Below are 23662 nucleotides of genomic sequence, written 5' to 3'. Positions count from 1 at the left end.
GATGAATACCACTACAGATATTCAAGGTGGTACGTCGTCGAAGGTTTGCTTCTGCGTACCATTTTGCAAGGAGAAAGACTTTTTTTTGTTTTTGTTTACAAATTAGGATTCCTCTTGCTGTTTGACTTGGGGCAGGTTTTATTGGCCTGACCTAACAACCGTCATCGTTTAATCTTTCTCATGTCATGGCTACGTCGTAAAGTAGTGTGATAACTCAGCGGTTTTGGTCGTCTTGTGACTGTCACATCTCATATAAGTGTCTGGTATTTTTGAAGGGTACCTGATTTACAGCTTCTTGTGCGATTTTCATTAATATATGATTTTAAGATGGTGCTAATGTGTAACGAAAACATATGGAAAAAGTGAGTTTCAGAGAGTGGGTTTTGAGTGTTTGCTTTTTCTTTTTCAAAAACAACAACAAATAAACTTAACCATAGATGGAGCTCTACATTGGAATCCTGGGAATCAATAAAGTGTACAGTTTGAACGGGTTTTTTTCTGTATCAATTGTGCCTCTTATCATACGGGCCTGCTTATTTGGAATTTTGCAATCCGAAAGATTTCCGGAAGAACAAAAAAAACTCTACACCACAAGGGAGCAGAAGCGTAAGAGTCAGACAAATGCTTGCAATTTCCCAAGGTAGACAGAGCGTCTCCGGCACCTACCAACAACACCCTCGATGACTATGGGCAAAGCAGTGAGCAAACAACGTGCAGCGCTGTCGGCGGTCATACTGCATTAAAGCAAGCACTACATCATAGCCACAGGTTGGGAAGATGATGTCTCTCTAACTTCATGCTAATGCCTGAGTGATTGGAGGCATCTGAAGTCACATGCAGCGAAAATGTACTCTAGCCTGCGGCCCTGTACATTCTGTGTTCAACTTCCTATCTATTGGTACTGACCAATCGTTGTTCCTTGAGAAATCAATCAAAGAAGGTAGCACTGCTCTGCCTAAGGCGATCGTTGTTTGAGAGTATATTCTTTGCTTTTATTGAAAAGTAATTGCTGAGGTTGAAGTAGCTGTCATTTTCGAGCTGCAAGACAGCGGGTTTGAAGTAGCCGCCACGATCTGGAAATGTACATTGCCATCGTTGGGATCCGCTCTACGTTATACAGGCATAATATTAAAACATTGCCGGAAAAACAGAACAGAAAAAGATCCATCACACAACACACATTTTAAAGGTGACTTGTATGTCAAGCTGTAATCAGGCCTCAATCATTTGCATTCAAACCGATAGTTTCTGCAGATAAAAAAATTTGGGAAAACTTTGATCAGTCTTGGCTAATCTCAGTTAATTGGCTTATAAGGCAAAGATGTAAACAAAGTAGTGTTTTCAAGTTTCTTTTGATGATTCAGTTCTTCTGCGTGCACTTTCTCCGTCTTACCATCTTGTTCGTGTGTCTGCTAAGGTTCAGGAATGTCCAATAAAGAGTGCAATTTCCTATGACGGGTTCCAGGAGTTGCAGGAAGGTTTGTGTAGGTTTTGAGATGTAGCTTTCTTTACTGTGTGACGCCATTCCGCGGAGGACACGCCTGAGTGGAGCATTGTTCCCCTGCCGTGCCTGTAAGCGTAGAGCATCAACACACCCTAATGCACACTGACGTGCGAGATGTTACCAAATAAAACAAGGACTGAGACGTATGTCTCCGCGTAATGGTGTGCGCATTTCTGGGGTCGTTGTTGTTGTTGATAGTAATATAATATGTCAGCTGTAAAACTTCAAAATAGACCTACAAATAGAAAATGTTGAATATAATAATAATAACGGGTATTTATATAGCGCCTTATCCGAAGTTCAAAGCGCTTTATGCCGTGTGAGATGGATTTAAAAAAAAAAATTTTTACACAATATATCACGCATTCACATCGGCCAGTAGATCAACAGCCTATAGGCGCTGCATCCACCTTTCACAGCCTATTATTCCAAGTCACACGGGTATTTTGGTGGACATTTTTATCTACGCCTATACAATTTTGCCAGGAAAGACCCTTTTGTCAATCGTGGGATCTTTAACGTGCATACCCCAATGTAGTGTACACAAAAAAGATATATGCTCCTGCAGCGGATGACATCCGGGTACTTATATAAACGAGTTGTCTTCTTGTGTTTGCTCTTGGTTTTTCTTTACTGGCGATAGGATTGTATTAGCGTTTGAATCCATAATAAACTCAAATTGAAGTCCCTTACAATGAAATGTTCTAAAATATTACCCGAAAGAGTAACAGAGAAATGAACACATGCTCCGTGTCGGCGTTGTGGATTTTATCAGAGTATTACAAAATACTTTTCCCAATATAGTCCCAATTGTTCTGAGAGGACGTTAAACTCAAATAGGCCAGTGGATTTTCTTGAAGCGCTGGCGACGTGACAACATTATGTATGCAGCCTTGCTTACTCGAGTGGTCTCAAGTCATGCACACACAATCGGCAGAAAACCGCGTGCGGTACAGCAGACCGCGGTTTCTCTGGAACTATGAGAGGCACAGATAGTGCTGGGGAAGCTATACGGTAGGCAAGGAGGGGGAAGTGGAGACAGGAGCATAGAGAGGGAAGAGGCAGCATCTTTTCTTGATTAAGGTGATTTGGTCGATAGTTATGAACTGTATGATTCAATGTGACAGGGCCGCAATGAGTTGGAGTGGCGCCCCTTTGACCGCCTCAAGGGAAAACACTCGATTGGTGAATGTGGAGAGCGAGCCCCCTTGTTGCTGATGGGGAAGGCGGGTATGAAAGACGCAGGGCAATTTGGGGTATAACGAGTGAGGGCAGAGTGACGGTATATGTTTGATGTGGCTCCACCTGAGCGGAGCAGCACAGGAAATCACCTGCACCAGGCAGACAGTAGCTCCACAGGACTGACGCAAACTTGTCAGGTTAACTGGTTCAGAAGGCGTTAGTCACACAATGTGCTTATAATAAACCTGTGTGGATAACAGATCGCATTATGTTTACGGCATGCTCGCTGCTTTCTGCAGGTCAACAAACACAAGTTTGCTCAGCTCTGATATGTGTTTACGTTATATCAAAACAATGAATGCTGTTATGTGCAAGGTTGTTTATACAGCAGCGTGAAAAACAACTATGCAGTCCTTAAGTGCATCCAATTTTCTCCATAACCTGTGCAAGACAACCATAGCTAGCTGTGGGATGACAGCTAACAGTCCAGGTTACTGAATTTTCCGGCCCCTTTGCCTTCAGGGAAGAGATCAGTTCGAGAAAGCAAGATTCCAGTCAGATGCGTACTCTTCCGTTTCTTCCGTTCCGCAAGCGTGCGTTGTATGCGGGCAGAGAGGGAGAGGAAGGAATGGTTTCGTCCTTATCTGATAGCGAGAAAATTTATGAGATAACTTTTCCTGATTACCCTTCCATTTCCATTGCATGCAGTCCAAACTCTCTCTCTCTCTCTCTCTCTCTCTCTCTCTCTCTCTCTCTCTCTCTCTCTCTCTCTCTCTCTCTCTCTCTCTCTCTCTCTCTCTGTAATGCAACGACCTTTACAACTTGGGACAGAATCTTTTCCGGAACCATTGTTTCATTCCGAGCTGATGAAAGTTTTTATAAAGGGTCTTCTTCTTTATGGGGTGGAGATGCAACTGGGCGGCAGGCTGGGCTGTAAAACATGAAAAAAGGGAGCTGGCACTTAGGACTGGGGTCATCATAGTAGCGCCATCAGCTGGCCGCTACTTGGAAATTGATCAAGCAACGTGTGAGCGGGGGTGGGGGAGAGTGAGTTAGTCATCCGGTGAGATTGCCACTGTGTCAGTGTCTGTCATTTCATTTTTTGAACAAGTGAAGGCTCTCTCTCTCTCTCTCTCTCTCTCTCTCTCTCTCTCTCTCTCTCTCTCTCTCTCTCTCTCTCTCTCTCTCTCTCTCTCTCTCTCTCTTCGTTCAGTCCTTCATTCTCCTCGCCATTCCGCTGTCTCAGTTTCCTCCCCGCAATCATGTCTTTCTCTGCCTACATCAAGTTGTGTGAGTGTGTGTGTGTGAGTGTGTGTGAGCCAGTGTGTGTGTGTTTGGGGGTCCGTTCGTTTCAACACTATCGTGATATGTGTACAATCAATAACATTTGGTCCCGTACTGAGGCATATGCTTATATTAACGGGATCCTTTTTAGTTGTACAAGTACTGTACAAATACATTTTTAAGCAAGCTCAATTTGAAGTTAGACGCAAAGAGATGTTTAAAAAGGTCGTTTTGATGCTTGTCCTTCTTTTGTATTCATGCTTATTTCTCTCTCACTGTCTGCCTGTCTGTCTCTCTGTCTCTCTGTCTCTGTCTCTGTCTCTGTCTCTCACTCTCTCTCTCTCTCTCTCTCTCTCTCTCTCTCTCTCTCTCTCTCCACCCCCTCACTCAAACACCCTTCGTTCCCCTCGCGCTTAAAGATCTAACAGTTCCACGAAAGAAGGCGCAAAATGCAGGGGAAAAGCCCAAATTCCTTGTGATATCTTGCGCGTCCAGCATTGCGTGCACTCCTGCCTTGAGAAAGTTTTGCAATAGATGAAACATGACTGATTAGTTAATTCAAATCAAGCTGCGCATTTTTGTCTTCCTGAATTTTGAACTTCCATACTGCATTTATGGTGTGGCCGAGGAACAACTGGGGAAAGAATGTGCGACGCCGGAGTTGTTGCGATGCTGTGTGTGCATGCAGGCAATAGCATATTGTGCCACAAGTCGGCCCCGAGGCGAACAAATTGTTTGTCCCGGGCACAGATTGTATTGACTCGCTGCTCTCAGGCGGCCCGCCAAGGAGGAGTAGAGATGGCCAACTGGATTGATTCCTTCCTTCCTCCCCAATCAATGCCTCAACAAGCCTGCCCGTTTCACTCCGGTCGGCCAGTTACAAGATTGCAAAACGTGTGGGCAAACACTCCGATCTTCTCGATCCCTCGCGCTCCCTATCTCTCTTTTCGTTCTTTGTGCCGTTGTGCTTGCTTTTTTTTTCTGGCGGAGTCGGCTGGAAGAGCGCTGTGATTGCAATGCCTGCAGGGTACCGTCTCTTGAGCTCAACAGGTTTTATTGAGAGAAGAATTGAAGTGGCCGGGGAAATTGTCGCCCGCTGATTTGTGCAAGCAACAGGTCCTTCCGGAAAGGGAACTGTTTAGAAGGGGAGATTTCCGTTAAATGTTCAGCTTTTGCTTTGATGCTCTGTCTTTTGCAGAAAGGGTAAAATAGCGCCAATTGATACGCTTTTTTGTTGACGGTGTCGTTCTTAGGAGAAAGTCTTTCTATGCTTTCGCTCTAATTGTCTCTCTTTCTTGGAAAAAGATCTGTCGTTTTTGTTTGAAGCTTGTCGTTATTTATGCAAGGTTATGATTGTCGATGTTCTGGTTGTTTTGAAAACGTTAGAATCTGCCAGTCTACACTTACATGTTACCTCAATAACTGGAGCTGGAGGAAGATTCGTCACGCGGCAAGAGAATGAGATCGAGTCAGAAGTCAGGCGTAAATCGGTACAGGGTAAGACACACACAGTGTAGGCTGTTAAAGGTCCAACAGTTATATTGGTGCTCATAAACCACCCGTAATCTGTGAGTAAAGCTCTCCACTTTTCGCTTATTTATTGCGTGAGTTGGATAAATCATCTCGATATGAGAGACAAGTAGTCAGAACTGCGGTTGTACGAACATGATGTAAAAGGGGTGTGCGCGTTCTGTTTTGGGGTTGCACTCTGTTTGTTTCAGAACATAAAAGTTGTGTTATATATGATTGGGGGCAAATTCACACACTTTTAAATAAGTGTGTCTGAAAGACTGTTGTCCCCTTAAACTTGCTATTTGTATTTACGACATCGTATATTTATTTGAAAAGCATTCTCCTTCGGCGCATTGTTCTTTTTCGGGATCGTCATGATCTTCTCAAGAGTATCCCATTATTCTGCAGGTCGTATTTCTTAGATTCTTCTTGCAGTCATCAAGACCCTCCTTCAACCCATGAAGTACAGGTCGTAATGTTCTTTTGCTACAGGACAAAAAGTCTGATAGTAATTCCTCTTGTAAAACAATTCTTGGTTTTTGATGATGGCTTTTTGAGAGGTCTTGAGGATTGGTCACACATGAACCCGATGCTTCAACATCGGTCATTCATTCTTATCTGTACACTACCATTTTTGATCTGTATGAAGCGGTGTCCATTGTTTAATCCTCCAATGTATAGACTAACTTACGATGGCTGACCTTATGTTGGGATTTCCCTACATTTGTGTCACGTGAGTGGGAGAAGTGTTCATCTTTGCAACTTTGAAGTTTCCTATCCTCTCTATTTCATTTGTGTCTCACAAAACATTATTATGCCGTATCGTGCTTGTATGGTTTTCGAATATGATTTGAATTGTCAGTGTATTTTGTTGTTGTTTTTTCTTCTTTTTTTGTGTGCAGTAAAATTATGTCTGTGGCCTTTTGTTTTTAGAATATCCAACATCATTGTGTCTATTGTGTGCTTTAACATATTTTATGTTTTTATTGAATTGAATATTATTTTTTTGTTTTCGGTGTGTTTCAGCTGTCCCCGCTGGTGCAGGACTCGGTGCTGAAGGGCACGTTCAACGCGACACTCAACAACCCCATCGCCCCACACATGTCCTCTGCCCATGGCATCGGCACCGCCAAGCACGCCTTCCTTCTGGGAGTCTGAGGGGACTCACCGCTACAACCGTTTTACTGTGGCCGACCATGCATTTCTTGTACCAGTCTGAATTTGATTTTGAGTGGAAATTACAGCCTTATTCATACAGTGAGTTATTTTGTAAACTGGCAGATTATTATTCAAAGACAAACGCATAAAGGAAGAGATGCAAATTGCCAACATGTGAAGTGGATGAATGAGTTTCATTGTAGATGGTGTCAGACAGCATGGATACCTTTGTAACGCGCAGAGTTTAGAGACCCAAGAAGAAGGTCAGGTTTGAATAAGGACTGTATGGTCAGCCCAATCCGCTTTCGTTAATGACTTAAAGGTCATATTCACACAGAGAGAGAGAGAGAGGGGGGGGGATGAGTATGGACATTTGCGCATTTTTAAACCGCTAAGAGGTAAATGCGAACAAACACAGCGTTTTACATCGACTAGATAATGTTTGAATAATTGTAATATCCCTGTCATAACTATAACGCTGCTCTCAGGACAGTGGTAAATTATTTTTGTTGAAGGATACATGCATGTACATGAGTGTAATAAATGTTTGAATATGTAAATATTTCAAATGACTCGACTCACCGGCTTTATTGACAGTTTTTACCCCATCTAAGCCCAACGTAATGCGCAGGAGGGGAAGTTCGAAATTAATACTTCATTTGGGGAGATTGATTTTGTGATGTGAAATTTCACTTTGAAGAAAGTTTATTCTTTTTTACTATGAAAGTGTGTTCACGTTGTTCCTTGACCCAGCATTACCTACGTACGTTGTTGACTTAGCATTTCAATCAACTTTCGTTTCGGTAGAATGGCATAGCAGAATGTGTGCGTTGAATTGCTTGGCAGATCAAGTCTGATTTTCCCATTCTCTAAGAATTCACCTATCTTTCTGTAGCGCCAAAGCATTTACATACACTGAACGCTGTGCAATGAGGTTGTGTCCGAAAAGGTATTACGGGAAATAAAGACAATTACAGAAGACATATGTAAGAACAAGAGATCCCAGAAAATATGTAAGAACAAGAGATCCGTTTACTTGTACAAGTTCTTTATGTGCGACTAAATTACATCATAATCGGTTCCAAAAATAATATGTTTTGGGGAACGAATGTGGTGGGTTTCTTTCTTCTTAACTACAGTGTTTCATGTTACTGAAGAAAGATGCTTTGTTGTGAATATGTATGTGGTTATTGGCGCCTGGTTTTTAATGGGTGTAATGGAATGTCTGTGATATATAGTACAACCTTTGATGTATGTTCACCATGTTGTCTTTTGTCAAATAAATTGATCATTACTGAATGTCAATGTTGCTGTACGTTGACAACAGCGTGCGTGTGAGGCCGAGCACGAAGGGAGACGAGTGAAAGTGTGAGGCTTTGTTCAACGGAAACAGAGAAGTCTTCAGAACTCGAATTTAATATTTTGCGCTTGACCTTTGTGTACTGCTTCGTAATAAGCAGGTAAGTCTGCTGTAAGCCCAGAATGCCACTGATCATTGATTGATTGATTGATTAATCGACATTTGAGAAGATCTGCACAACCCAATGGGTCAGGAAGGCCCGCCACATAGACAATACTATGCTCTTTTTTAAACTCCAGCGAAGTAGGAAAATCTTTAACGCACTGCGGCGACCTTGGACCCCTTACAGAAACGAATAGACTTCACAAATTTCGCTGTGGCTTCTCGAGAAAATTGGAGCCGTAATTTCCTCTCGCCTGTGTTCACTTCTCTCGAGTGAGAAACAACCCTGTTAACCAGTTTCTCTTTCCATTTACTCACGGGGTCCATTATTCGGCGTTATAACCGACAAAAACTGCCATGTCAGAGCATAATGCTGGGGGAAAGAGAATGGCGATTTTTCTCTGTGTACATAGCAGAATTAGTTTTCTTTGTAAATTTTAAGAAGGCAGTTTAAAAAAAAAATGCCTTGTGTGGGGAGCCATACATTTTGTAGACGCATGAGGTAGACAATTAGCGGAGACTAAAGCCATCACTTATTACCTGGTGTGTGAGTGAAGTCACTTTGTCGTGCTGTCAGAGGTGGATCACCTGCCGGCCGTTGTTTATGGGATGTCTGGCGGTGTAAATCTAACTGCCTGAGACAAGGGTCCTCATCACTGGAGCTTCCAGATCACTGTGCGAGGTTCGGCCCATATGTTTTCCAAATTTAATGTAGAGTTCCCACATCCCTCTTTTTATATTTAGTCAAGTTTTGACTAAATATTTTAACATCGAGGGGGAATCGAAACGAGGGTCGTGGTGTATGTGCGTGTGTGTGTCTGTGTGTGTGTCTGTGTGTGTGTGTGTGTAGAGCGATTCAGACTAAACTACTGGACCGATCTTTATGAAATTTGACATGAGAGTTCCTGGGTATGAAATCCCCGAACGTTTTTTTCATTTTTTTGATAAATGTCTTTGATGACGTCATATCCGGCTTTTCGTGAAAGTTGAGGCGGCACTGTCACGCCCTCATTTTTCAACCAAATTGGTTGAAATTTTGGTCAAGTACTCTTCGACGAAGCCCGGGGTTCGGTATTGCATTTCAGCTTGGTGGCTTAAAAATTAATTAATGACTTTGGTCATTAAAAATCTGAAAATTGTAAAAAAAATTAAAAATTTATAAAACGATCCAAATTTACGTTTATCTTATTCTCCATTATTTGCTGATTCCAAAAACATATCAATATGTTATATTTGGATTAAAAACAAGCTCTGAAAATTAAATATATAAAAATTATTATCAAATTTTTTTTTTCGAAATCAATTTAAAAACACTTTCATCGTATTCCTTGTCGGTTCCTGATTCCAAAAATATATAGATATGATATGTTTGGATTAAAAACACGCTCAGAAAGTTAAAACGAAGAGAGGTACAGAAAAGCGTGCTATCCTTCTTAGCGCAACGAATACCCCGCTCTTCTTGTCAATTCCACGGGCACTGCCTTTGCCACGGGCGGTGGGGTGACGATGCTACGAGTATACGGTCTTGCTGCGTTCAGTTTCATTCTGTGAGTTCGACAGCTACTTGACTAAATATTGTATTTTCGCCTTACGCGACTTGTTCTTGTGTTTCGCCCGGTTCTGTGTCATGGTCAAAAGAGAGTAGTGTGTTGATGATGATGATAATTAGTTTTAACGTCCTCTTAGAACCATGTGGCCTATCTTGGGACAGGTAGAGTTAATATGCTTTATGTGGGGACAAGACACTGGACAAACATGCAAACAGAGAACACATATGATCGTGTTATGTATCTGGAAGTCTGTTGTTGCGATATTTCAAAATGGGGATGGAAGTAATGATTGTGTACGCGGAATATGGTTGGACTGGAGCGGTTTTGCAGGCTTATTTGCTTTTTATGTATGTAGAATATGTTTATATTTGTTGTTGAATAAGTTATATAAAAAACAAAATTCAAAAAAAAAAATAAAGAATTTCAAAAAAATTTCAAAATTAGAAATAAAAAAAAATCTTAATTTAGTCAAAGGAAAATATTGAAACAACTTGCTAAAATAATATATCAGAATGGGGAACTTAAGTTCAGGTAGGAGGACAGTATGTGCTTAAGCCTTGTTTGATCAATTGAGTATAGCTATGCTTTGTGTTTTAGGCGCTTTAGTTGTTGGGCGTGGGAGGGGAGGGGTCGGTGGGAGAGAGGATTGAGGGGTGGGAAGGAGGAAAGGGGATGAGGTTTTCAGAACAGATGTCCTATTTCAGCCTTATATATTGAGAGACACACGGTGTATGCTGGCTTCCATTGAAGCGTGCAATGTTTATCTAAAATCTCATGGGGTTTCAGTTTGTGTTCGTTGACAAGGGTGTGTAGGTTGCGGAAATCTTGTTGGAGTGATTGGCAGCGGTCAAAGAGGTGTAAAAAAGATAGCAACTGTCCCCATTCACAGAGACGGGAAAAGTGTGTGGGAGAGAGACAGAGACAGAGAGAGAGAGAGAGAGAGAGAGAGAGAGAGAGAGAGAGAGAGAGAGAGAGAGAGAGAGAGACAGGGTGTAGACGCGTAGTAAGACCTCGCGTACTACTCCAACAATCATAGACTCTGTGCACTCAGACTTCTATGCTGTAGCCGACCAGACATGACAATAACTTTAGCTGTCCTTAGTTCTTTGTGTTGATGACGTAGTTGATACAATTTGCGAACCTCGTGTGGCCAGGTGCTCGGCCACTAAAACCGTTTTTTGTTCTACAGTCTGTGAACACTATCCACGATCCTTGAAATTGTTGCGGAATGCCGACTATTTACTGTCTTTTTTGCCTGGACAAGTATCCTGGCGACCTTGTTATGAGGTTGTTGTTTTTTGTAGCCATTTCTCCTAGTTAATATTTTGGAAAACAAAAGATGACGTTGATAATTATTTATTAAAATGTACCCTTTTAATTGTTCGTTCTTTCATACAAGTCTATTAAAAATGTCATGTCTCGTGAGTCCTTTGATATTTAATGTTCGAGTAAATCTGAAATCTTTTTCAATCTTGGCGTAGGCTGGCTTTTCACCCGGCCAATGCAGAATAAACACAAAACAAAACTTCATTAGAGATTGAAATCTTCATACTGTTTTCTGAATGCATCGCCCGATAAATTTACAAACAAAATGAACAAAAGTCAATTTACCATCGTATGCTTTTTGAACTATGTCCACAAGACAATGGCGGTGAGAGATATTCTGGGCACGAAACTAACTAGTAGTAAGTAAAGTTGTCAAAAGCTCTGTTTCCCAACAATGCAGAACACGGCCTGTATCAGTCAGTTCCACGCTTGCGGCCAGGGACCATAGGTTTTTGTATCAAAACAAGAACCCATCTTTTGACACAAGAGTTTCCAAGTCCCTGTGCACACCACTCTAGATCCGGTCCACAAGGCCATCTCCCTCCACCACCCCTAAAACACCCGTCAGTGTTTGATGCCGTCGTTGGCCGTCACTGCTTTGAAGTCCGCGAAAACAGAATGCCAGGAGTCAATGGCAACCGTCTTGGTGTTGCCGTAGCTCCTTGTGTTATGTTGCCGTGACTGCCCTGTGTAACTTATGCGTGTTTCGATGTGAGGCAGTTCTTTCTGTATGTCTGGATATCTTTCTTTGTGTTTGCTTGATGGAAAACAGGTTTTCCCTAAGCAAACCACAAACCATGTTGTTGAGAGAAGCTTGCGGTAGGTATAGGGGGAGCCGGCTGGAATGTCGGAGTCTGCAGGTTGGGATCCTTTCGTGGGGCGAAGCCATGGCGAATATGTCTTTGTGTATAACTTTGTGGGTGGTTTACAGTGGCCACATTGCAAAATTTATGACATGAAGAACGGGGATAGAATTCTCTAACATGATTTGTACACAGACCATGAAATGTAAAGATCGCCTATCCCTTCTCTATGCTCCCACCCCCTCTCCCAATCATCAGCAAACGCATCCTTTTTTTCATATCCAGCGATGCATATTTCCCAATTGCTAAGCTTACTGTTGTTCCTATGGCAGCAGTAGTAGCTGGCTGTTTCAGTACTTTGTACGGCTACAACAGTTTTATCATTGACCATGGCTGATGCAGTCATCGTCAGAAAAACAACAACGATCAGGCAGGAATCTGTACCTAATCATACTTTGACATTTGCTAAATTAGCAGTTTTCTTGTGTGGACGACTTTTAGCATAGAATCAAAAGGCGCTGAAATGAATCCCTGCACGGCGTTGTGGTAAATTGGTTGCGCCGATCAGCACTAGCCAGCCTAAACCAAAACTTGTTCAAAAAGGCAATCGAGAGTAGATAATCTAGGCGATTTCGCTGTAAACGATTTTGGAGGAGAAGAGATTCATCTTTTGAAGAGGCTTTCGGTTTTGTTGTGACAGTAACAGGGTTCCCTACATCGAAGGTACTCCAGATCTTTGCCTGTTTCGTCTGTGTTTTCCTCTCCTTTGCATCTTTCAGTCTGGCTTCGTGTGTTGCCCCGCTTGTGATCTGTCTGTGTTCTTTCCTATCTAAATGTTTGAATTAAGATGGGCGGGCTTAGACTTGGAGTGGAGGAGGAGGATAGTGTACGTCAATGGCTAGGTTAAATGTCTCAAGAGGCTTGATCAACTGAGTTGTTCGTGGAATATTAATAACCTACCTGGCCCGCGCGTATCCTTTGCCCTCGCTCCCACATTCCCCATCTCCTCCCACCGCCCCGCTCTTTCTCTCTCCTTGCCCTCCTTTCATGGTAATCTCCCACGCTCTCGTAAATAAAGGACTTACACATGTTATTTGTATTAAACTTTCATCTAATGTTCCTTGAACATTTTCTAAAAGAAGGTAAAGGACCAAGATGCAGGATCAGTAAATGTGCGCACACATATACTGAGCTTACACATACTTGGTTCAGGAATGAACGATTAAAAAAATCTCGTCCTTGTTATTTTCAGGAAAACATTTTTTTGAATATGAACAGGAAAACACGGACTGTGAACAAGTCTTACCAACAAACAGACAATAGAGATTGTAGATTGCTTTATTTTATTTTCCCGATTTTATTGTGTGGATTAGATGACTCTTCCACTATGCAGCAGCTGCTTGTTTGTTCCGCAGTGTATCTGTCTGTGGAATGTTTTTATCTGCCAGTTTGTGTGTGTGTGTGTGTGTGTGTGTGTGTGTGTGTTACTATTTTTTTTCCGTGCAACAGTTATCGTTTCCAACATTCAGTGATGATGCGGCAGATTTTGCCTGCAGAAAAGAAGAAAGTATGAACATCATTGTGTGTGTGTGTGCGTGTGTGTTACTATTTTTTTTCCGTGCAACAGTTATCGTTTCCAACATTCAGTGATGATGCGGCAGATTTTGCCTGCAGAAAAGGAGAAAGTATGAACATCAGAGGGCGAGTACTTAGAGTCGTGATAAATCACACGGGTGCCCCAAAATATCTTTGATGTTTGCTCAGAGAAATGTTCCTAATTACCTAGCGCGGGTTCCGTCATTGTCGTCAGATTTACATGCTTGTCCTTCTGCGCAACCAGCACATGCTTCAACGTTGCGACAGATAAAAGACTATTGGCGTTGTTGGGTAACCATAGACATTGTCAACGTCGCTGACGTCCTGTCATTCGGGTAGCGACATTCATATCCTCCCCTCTTGCTTTTAAGTGTGGGGGTGGGGGTAAAAAAGACAAGGGCGGGATGGGGGTCAGTTGAACCAGATCGGCACTAGCGTCATGCTGGTTACTTTGTAAGCTGTCGTATAATTATGCTGCGCTGGTTCAGTGAAAACACAGTCACAGTTTGCTCGAGCCAGCCTTTGTTTCGATCAATATTTACCATTCAGTTGCAATATCTTGCCACAGTTGAGTGTCATGTTAGGGTGATCTTTGTAACTGAGAGTAAGTCTGTGTTTGCCATCTTCTCCGAGGGGATTATGCTGTTTCATGTAAGTGATATGTGAGGCTAATTTATTCTTTTGAACAAGAGGTTTTCGTCAGCCCGGGCATTCAAGTTCCAAAATTGACGTGTTATGGCTATGAGATTGAAATTGTTTAGTATAGCCCTCAAATCACGCCCACGCACGCAAGCGCGATTACAGCTAGGTAGAAAAAGAGATAGATACGAGCTGGAATTCCAGAAGCGTAGATTTTCCGCTGAAGTCTAACATGAGCTTTTAAAGCGTGCCTTTAAAATTTCTGGTTACCTTACTTGAGCTTTGTTGGGGGTAGTTTGTGTTTACAAGTATCGGGTGTTTGTATATGACAGGCTAGGAATTGTCAAATAGAACAGAGATGCCACGGAAAGGTCGAATGTTCCTTTGTCCAAAAAAAACCCCATGCGAGATAAGTTCTATGTGTGTGCGTGAAAGGTAGATTTATACTCTGAGTGATCGGCGGTTCTTAGTATTTCCACAAAGTGTGTACAACTTTGAATTTGCTGAAAAATTCCTGACAATTCAGATCCTTCCTGGACTGTTTACAACCCATATAGGTACGTAGTGAAACATAAATGCGAATATTATTGAGCGTGACCAGTCAGATGCACTTGAAAGGGAAATGCCATTGTCGCAAAGGCAAAGGACCGAACGCACACCCGAACGCAGACACACACACACATACACACGTACGCAATTATGCACGCACGCACACACACACGCGCGCGCACAAACACACTCACCAGTCAAAAAGGAGGAATGGAACACAACGATTGTCCTTTGATCTGCTAACTGCTGTCTCTTTACGAACCCTCGCGGTACTGAGCGCGTCGCTTTCAATATGATTTACATCGGCATCACTTTGGCCTCCAATTTGCTGCCTCCAACCAAGTGCTGCTTACACCGGCGAAAACAAGATTACATGAAAGGGATGTCACAGTTTATTGGGTACGCATTGTTTGTTGTGTTCCGTTCATCGCGATTTGCGACCAGGTTTACAATGGTGGTAAACAACATGTTCCTTTCTGTACTCATAGACGCATACCGTCTGCCAAGCCGAGCTCTTTGTTTTTGTTTTTGTTTTCTTGGGTGAATATAAGCATGGTACTTGAGAGAACTTTCTATAACACCACCCTATCCCCCACCCCTACCTACCCCCCACCCCTACCTATCCCCCACCCCTACCTATCCCCCACCCCCTACCTATCCCCCTTTTACCCCCAGCCATGCAAATAGGACGTAAGGGGTGTGCATCGCAAAAAGTGTAAGGGTTTACGCGAATCGTGTTGCTGTCTTAACTTTGTGCATCGTACAAAGAGATTGTTTTCATGTTCATTTTACAAACCCTCCATGCACATTTGGTGTTGAAATTAGGTAGGTTGAATCAGTTTGAATAAGAAAAGATTAAGACGCTCCTTCCATTCTATATAACTTTTTGTAAATGTGTAGTTCTAATTAGGTCACAGTTTATTTGCTCGTTTACAACCGAATTTGAAATGTGAGGAAGGACATATGGTATTTCAAGATTACGAGCAGAAACTCCGCATTTATTCAGAGCTGGGTCGTCCACGACCCAGAAAGCACGATAAAGGTGAACTTCATGGAGAGAGAGAGAGAGAGAGAGAGAGAGAGAGAGAGAGAGAGAGAGAGAACGAACGAACGAATGTTTTATTGAGCTAGGCCTTCTGCCCATTTCACAAAAGGGGAAAAAAAGGTATCAAAAAAGCACAAAGAGGAACGGAAAAGATGACATCAAATATTTCTTTCTTTCTTTCTTTCTTTATTTGGTGTTTAACGTCGTTTTCAACCACGAAGGTTATATCGCGACGAGGGAAAGGGGGGAGATGGGATAGGGGAAAGGGGGGAGATGGGATAGAGCCACTTGTTAAGTGTTTCTTGTTCACAAAAGCACTAATCAAAAAATTGCTCCAGGGGCTTGCAACGTAGTACAATATATGACCTTACTGGGAGAATGCAAGTTTCCAGTACAAAGGACTAAACATTTCTTACATACTGCTTGACTAAAATCTTTACAAACATTGACTATATTCTATACAAGAACCACTTAACAAGGGTAAAAGGAGGAACAGAATCCGTTAGTCGCCTCTTACGACATGCGGGGTGCAGAGAAATAAGGATGTGGAAAAGAAGACTTTTGGTAAGTGAAATAAAGGTGATGGATCCAGTCAGGTAGAAATAAGACAACAAGAAAATAATTGGAAAACTGCAGGGAATAGTAGGGAGAGTTTTCTTGGAAGGAAATATAGGTGAAAGGACTGGTAAGGCAGAAATAAGACAAAAGAAGAGAAGTAAAGGAGTGGGGTAGCTTAGTATAAACACTCCCGCCGCGTGAAGGCGACCCCATGGGAGCCATCAAATATTCACAAGCAATTAAGAACATGCATTATATATGCAGACATAATAAATTTAACCACTGTATTTACCATGACCAGAGCAGAGTTCACTTCACTTCTTACTATCTTAGAGAGAGTGAGGTTAGCAACTATGCATCGCCCCTGGCCTTCCCTCTCACGAAAGCGAGCTCTGTCCATGCTGCATGACGTAACAGTACCGCGTGTCTCCAATTAGCTCACAGGAGGACATTCCCACAAACGTGTTGTTGAAGAAGAACTGGCTCTTCTCGCTCACTTGCTGGCCCTGTCCTTTGGCGTTATAGCAAGTAATGGGGAATTTTCTCCTTGGTTGGCTCGCTCTGGGAACGCCGTGAAATCGGTCTGCTCGACCTTGGTGTGATGTGCAGCACACTGACCAACACTGCTTGATACTCTCAACGTTAGCTCCCTGCAAACTGTTATTTTAAACTTCAAATTGAGCTTTGTGTGAGTTTGGCAAGCAGTTCTCCTTTAAAAAAAACAATGGAAGAATGAGAAAAGAAAAGAATAGAGTTTTGCTGGGCCTGCAGATTGTGAGCGCAGGCATTAACGTGTCTTTAAAATCAAATGTATTGCTAAAAAAAAAATCCAAGAATGAGATGCATTCAGGAGAACGGTTTTTTTCTCAATATATACTGTTCAAAAAAAGAAACGCATAGCTTGTAATATTTGGTTAATTTAGTTATATGGCTACAAGGATATCCACCAAACTGCAGAAAATGTTTATCTGGTCGTCGACCTTTCGTCCATTGCCACAAGTGAGCTCTGCACATGACGCACAATGTCAAAATTGCTCATTTGGCATGACCACTCGTCATGCTTCAGTGTAATCTCGTGAAACTCGGGGAATATTGAGCTCTCACCATGTCTTCCAAAACCCATAAAAGCGGATTGTTCGCCACAAAGAAATCAGACGACAATTCAGCGACGAAAGATGGCCCGATTGAGCAGAGAAGACCGCCAAATTGCATTGGGTCGTTTACAAGCAGGCCAAAGTCAAAGTGCAATCGCCAGGCACTTCCACGTGTCCCAGAGCACCATCAGTAGACTGTGGGTCAGGTTTCAAGCCACTGGCTCCGTTGCTGACTTGCCACGAGCGGGAAGACCAAGGGCGACAACTGCTGCTCACGACCGCTTCATACGGCTCCGCCACCTCCGGAATCGTTTCCTGTCGGCCTCATCTTCTGTCCAGGCTCTCCCCGGGCCACACCGATTATCGGACCAGACCGTGTGTGTGTGTGTGTGTGTGTGTGTGACGGATGAGTTTGTGTTACTGCATGAAACTGGTTTGAGAGCTCGCAGACCTCACAGAGGAGCTGTCCTCACCCGCCGCCATCGCCAGAACCGAGTGCAGTGGGGCAACCAGCACCTTCGCTGGACCGTCCGGAATCACTGGAGACACGTGTGGTTCAGCGACGAGTCCTACTTCCTGCTCCAGCGACATGATGGTCGGAGGAGGGTCTACCGGAGAGTAAACGAACGTTACGCGCCCAACTGTGTGGATGAGGCACCCGTTCATGGTGGTGGAGGCGTCATGGTGTGGGGGGCGATCAATACCGCTGGAAGGAGCACCCTGGTGCACGTCCAAGGGCGCATAACTGCCCAGCGATACGTGGAGGAAATTCTGCGCCCACACGCCCTTCCTCTTCTGGCTGACCAGGATGCCATATTCCAGCAGGACAACGCTCGCCCGCACACAGCACGACTCACCACCCAGTTCCTCACCGACCACCATGTCCAGGTGCTTCCCTGGCCATCCATGTCGCCAGACATGAACCCGATAGAACACCTCTGGGATGAAGTGGACAGACGTGTGCGCAGGCGAGAAGAAGCGCCGGCAAATCACCGCGATCTATTGCAGGCACTTCAGGAGGAGTGGGACTCCATCCCACAGCAAGATATCCGGCATCTGATCCAGTCCATGCCCAGAAGGTGCCGGGCAGTTGTTGCTGCTCAAGGCAGTCACACCCCCTACTGACTTGACAGCCTCGGCACCCAATCGTATTGATTGACTGATTGATTTGAAGATGCAAATGAACTGTGTGTGCATTCAACTGTGTCCATACCAAATTTCAAACAAATAATCTAAATATTGGATTTTCTGTTAATTTTTTCGAAAAATAAAACAAATTTGGCAAGTAGCAACTATGCGTTTCTTTTTTTGAACAGTATATTTGTGTGTGCGGTTTTTGATTGCAGTGTTGTGGTGTACGGAGTTCGTTGCAAGACATTGTTCTGCTTCAAAAGCAGATATTACGTGAATCGATCCAAAGGTTTGCAGCTGCGCATGACTAATGTATTTGATGTCAAAAAGACTATAAGCATCAGCTGTGTTAAAACCTATTGCATAGCTGTTCTATGCTGAATGTCGGACGGTGCATACAGTAGAACTGTTCGTTTTCCACAGCGGCGGAGGAAAGCGCACGGCGTCATATGTCTTTCTAGCTGCAGTTTTGAACTGTCTAAATCGGCTCACTGATCGATAGGCTGACAGCTGCTCAGGGGTGCATAGCAGTGTCTGACTGGTCGAGATAGTCATTTGAGCCACATCCTCCTTTCATATGATCAGCTTATCGGATTTTATGACTACTATGGGTTTTTTTTGTTAATGTTTCATTGCATTAGCTCTCCCTCTGTCTCTCTCTTTCTCTCTCGTTTGCGTCCGCGCTCCAGGCAAACAGAATTTTGATAACATTAAATTTTGTTACTGGAAAAAGAAGTTATTTTACTATGTGAGAGAACTACCTCACTGTGTGTGTGTTTTTTAAGAACATTTTTTGCTAGGCTATAACATATTGTTTTTAATCTCTTTTTTTTTAACTTTTTTTTCTGTTATTGTTTAACCATTACATTATTTGTGGCTTCATAGTCATAAATCTTCTCCCGTCACCTGCACGTAGAAGCGGTTACAGTGAAGATATGCCCCGAACCAAACCGCTGTAGGTCCACGTTTTCCCTTCAGGCCCACGTGCAGACGATGAGGACGGCGTAATGTTGGAGAAGTCGAGACAAGTGCTGCCAAGTTTCTGACATCTTATTTCACGCCAGTCGTACGTGTCACAACTTGTGCCTTCATTACTGCCGGAATACGAGCGAATATAACTCCAGCGTCATACAAACCAGCTTGTGCGTACGCACACTGAATATTCCTTGTGATTTATGACAGGGGAGTCGTCCCTGAAAAAAATATACTGAAATAATTGCGACTGAGAATAATGTGCGGAGAATTTTTTTTTATTTTTTTACTAGGCTTAATGACTTTACCATATAACTTGTAATGGGGGCACTTACTCGCTCGTATTTTCCTGAGAGTAGCACTGGGTTTTACGGGATATAATATGTGTGTTAGTCTGTCCGTCCTTTTTGTCTGTCTGTCTATCTATCTATCCGTCTTGTCCGTTGGTGTCTGCCTGTTTGCGTGTTTCTGTTCCCGCAGGCCACCAAGACAGTATGTGTGAGACAAAATCACCGAAGCAGCTCATGTTTCAAACAAAAACAAACACATCACATCTGTCCTCTTATAATCTTTTTCGGAGACAACTCATCAGACAGAAATGAGACATGAAGTGGTGCGCTGTCTCTGTGAGGGGATATATAGCCATACATAGTTCAGTGAATGTTCGCCTTTACAGACGGCGACAGAGATCAAAAGACGGTGTCGTAACTTGTTATGGGATTCTGCTGTGTGTTTGGGCATAAATATGGTCGAGCTGCGCAGTTTTAATGTGCTGTTCTTTTTTTTGCAGTAACTTGAAGTTCAGTCTGTTTTTTGGACGTACACGTACATATAACTGTCGCTCAGTCTCTCGGGCAGACACGCATACTATAACCCCCTCACACACACACACACACACACACACACACACACACACATCTAACGCCGCTGTGAAAAAATCTTGCTGTCTTTGTATCTGGAAAAAGAACTGTCGGGAAAGAAAAAGATTTTAAAAAACGCATCATAAATGCAAAAGTAAGTTAGCTTTGAATCGTAAACTTTCAAAATATTATTAGTCGTGTCTAAGACGGGCGCAGTGGCGTGGTGGTAAGACGTCGGCCTCCTAATCGGGAGGTCGTGAGTTCGAATCTCGGTCGCTGCCGCCTGGTGGGTTAAGAGTGGAGATTTTTCCGATTTCCCAGGTCAACTTATGTGCAGACCTGCTAGTGACTTAACCCCCTTCGTGTGTACACGCAAGCACAAGAACAAGTGCGCACGGAAAAGATCCTGTAATCCATGTCAGAGTTCGGTGGGTTATGGAAACACGAAAATACCCAGCATGCCTACTCAACAAAAGCGGAGTGAAGCTGACTATGCTCTAGTGTGGGGAACCCAAATGGGCAAACGAGCTCACACGTAACCAGAAAATTCTGGCGGAACGCTGAAGAAGAAGAAGTCGTGTCTAAACTGTCTTGGTTGCACAACTGTAAACCTGTATTAAACTACAGTCTATTTTTTGTATATATATGTTTAGTTAGAACTGCGGGTCTTTACTTGAGGAGAGTAAGCACTTATACAGCAGTTTTGCGGGTAAGTGTGTCACCAAAACAATTATTTCAGGTCATGTAAGAACAAAACAACAATAAACGATACGCATGCTTCGGATTGGACACAACAATTGTTCGGTTGATCCAAAATCAACGGAATTCCAAGAATACACAAAGGCGTTTTAAGCGATAAGGTGCATACCTTTAAAGAAAAGCTTATCGTGTATACGACTCCAACCCAGCAGCACATCGTCATAAAGATGAAGTGTGGGGGCCCGAGGTTTCTTCGTTTCATCTTTCCATCAGGCATATGATTGTAGCAAGACAGTTTGATGGGAGGTGGTCTTTGTGACAGAATTCCTTGCTAAATAATGCAGAAAAGTTGGACACATTTTATTGCCTCTGTATATTTGGCTCCCGAGCAGGGTGGTCTTGGTTTCTTGTACCATATGTGTGGCAAGTGATGAAACTATTTTGCGATGTATTTGCTGTGTCTTTCTGCGTCTGTCTGTCTGTCCGTCTTTCCGTCTATCAATTTGTCTTTTATATACTAGTGTCTGGGTGTGTGCTTGTAAATATTTGTTTGTGGTGTTTGGTTACTAAGTGATTTTCTTTCGTCTTTAACTTCTTGTGATATGTTTGTATGTATATTGTCTTTTGTTAGATGTCTGTTCTCTTGTGTACCCCGCTCTCAATGATTTCAAAGAAAGACGACCCAAGGAACTTAATTTGGCAAAATTAACCCAAAAAATAGCGTTTGTCAATTGTAAATAATACTCTTTGCTGCATATCTACTGACAAAACAGAATAGATAAAAAGAAAAGCAACGACATTACCACGAAGGATTGCATGTCCCCGCTCACGCAGTGACACCTTACTTTTAACGTAGACTGGGAATCGAGACGAGGGTCATGGTGTGTGTGTGTGTGTGTGTGTGTGTGTGTGTGTGTGTGTGTGTGCAGCGATTCCTAGAAAACTACTCGCCAGATGTTTATGAAATTTTGCATGTGAGTTCCTGCGGATGATATATCCCCAGACATTTTTTTCATAGTATTGATGACGTCATATCCGGCTTTTTGCTAAAGTTGAGGCCGCACTGTGGGGACGTCATTTTTTACTCAAATTGATTGAAATTTGGGTCAAGTAATCTTCGACTCAGTCCGGACTATGGGATTGCATTTCAGCTTGGAATCTTCATTACATAATATATAATTGATAAGTTTGTTAATTAAAGTTGTCATTAAAATCGAGTTTTCTCTTACAGATTTAAAAATGATTGCTATGTATTCCCTATCAATACCTGACAACAAACATATATAGATATGCTATGTTTACTCTAAAACTGTGCTCACAATGAAAGTAAATAGGTACTTCGTTCGTATACTTCGCGGAGCCGGCTGACATATTGATTAAATGTTTTTGTATCGTTTCACGCGACTTGTTCTTCTTATTGCTGTTCTCTGTCTTACCCTTCCTACTGTCTGTTGTTGTCAGACGCTGACGGACACCGGGATCATCATGTCTGACAGAAGATGTCATGTGTTCACCACACAACTTTAGTAACTGCACTTCTTGTCTAACCACCCCCTCCTCAGTCTGAACTCCTTCCCCCATTTTAAGTTCCTACCAACCCCACCCCAACCCATCCTACATCCTGTGACCTGGCATGTGTTCCTTGACCTCCGGCTGACCCATGGAATGGGATCGGGTCGTCCCATTGTGATCCGCTGCTGTCATTACTTACGTCAATTAACGGGCCCGGGTGATGAATATGCACACGTGCACACTACGCTGCAGGACAGAGGTCAAGCGCTCCACACTGCATTCCGGTCGGCGGCTGACCAGTGTAGTGACCCTGACTCTGTCCTGTGTGCCAGTGACCACGCGCTGACCACAACAAAGGCCTGTGGTCAGAACTAATGGAGATTGGTTCTGTCACCGTGACAGATACTGATGTAAGCTAAAAACCGGGTTGTTAATTGAACGGTTTGTGCTCACATGAACCGAAAGTTCAAGCTGGCGCCATCACCAACCTGTGCCTGCGGTCAAGAGGACCAAACAGCGGAACACATCTTACAGCGATGTCCCTTACTAGATGAGGAACGAAAAGAAGTGTGGCCGTCACCAACTCCCTTGCAGACCAAACTATACGGCAGTCGACAGGAGTTGGAGAAAACGACAACATTTATCACCAGTGCTGGACTGATTGTGTAACCTCTGCGAACGCCAAGAAGAAGAAGAAGAAGAACGGTTTGTGGATGACTGACCTCATTTCCCTGTTTCAGAAATTTGATGCGCGAGTGTCGGTAAGTGGTATCATTTCACTGCAGTGCAATGTGGACAAATGAATACAACTCAATTAGTAATGAGCGAACATTTAAACAGAGCTGTGGGAGGGCACATACCACTACTTTTTGTCTTCAAGATACGGCATCGATCTTCTCAAAGTTTTAAGTAATTGTAGTTAGATATAACAGTGAAAAAAGGCTGATCACCTGCTTGTAACAATAGCTAAAGGACAGTTGAGTTCACACGATGCAATGTGCGCTGTGCGCGACAATCATAAGCCAGCTGGGGCAACTACACAGAGGCTAATAGCGAAGGACAACGTCAAATAGTTCATTACCGAAGCAGGTGATGCCAATTACAAGCTTGGCTCGTCTTTTTCCATTATTAGATGTCTGTTGTTAATTTAGGGGCGGGATACATTTGCAGATGAATGCGTACATCCTGTACGTTTGTATAATGTTAACAAGTAGTGCCCATCATAA

At 43.1% G+C, this 23662-nt stretch overlaps 2 protein-coding genes across 7 annotated transcripts in view; both read left to right on the top strand.

Annotated features, from left to right (window-relative positions):
- LOC138959074 (sperm-tail PG-rich repeat-containing protein 2-like) overlaps positions 1-7939 on the top strand; it is a 99028-nt gene extending 91089 nt beyond the window's left edge. The window contains exon 12 of the mRNA XM_070330421.1: positions 6509-7939. Coding sequence (XP_070186522.1) covers positions 6509-6640 — 132 coding nt within the window. The 3' untranslated portion in view covers positions 6641-7939. The remainder of the gene's footprint in view (positions 1-6508) is intronic.
- Positions 1-23662, top strand: part of LOC138955311 (netrin receptor UNC5C-like) — a 508460-nt gene that overhangs the window by 93553 nt on the left and 391245 nt on the right. The gene's annotated exons all lie outside the window — the stretch shown is intronic.

Source organism: Littorina saxatilis, linkage group LG2 (genome assembly GCF_037325665.1).
Source record: "Littorina saxatilis isolate snail1 linkage group LG2, US_GU_Lsax_2.0, whole genome shotgun sequence".
In the NCBI taxonomy this organism is placed as follows: domain Eukaryota; kingdom Metazoa; phylum Mollusca; class Gastropoda; order Littorinimorpha; family Littorinidae; genus Littorina; species Littorina saxatilis.
The sequence above is the reverse complement of the archived record's forward strand: the minus strand, read 5'-3'. Positions and strand labels throughout refer to the sequence as shown.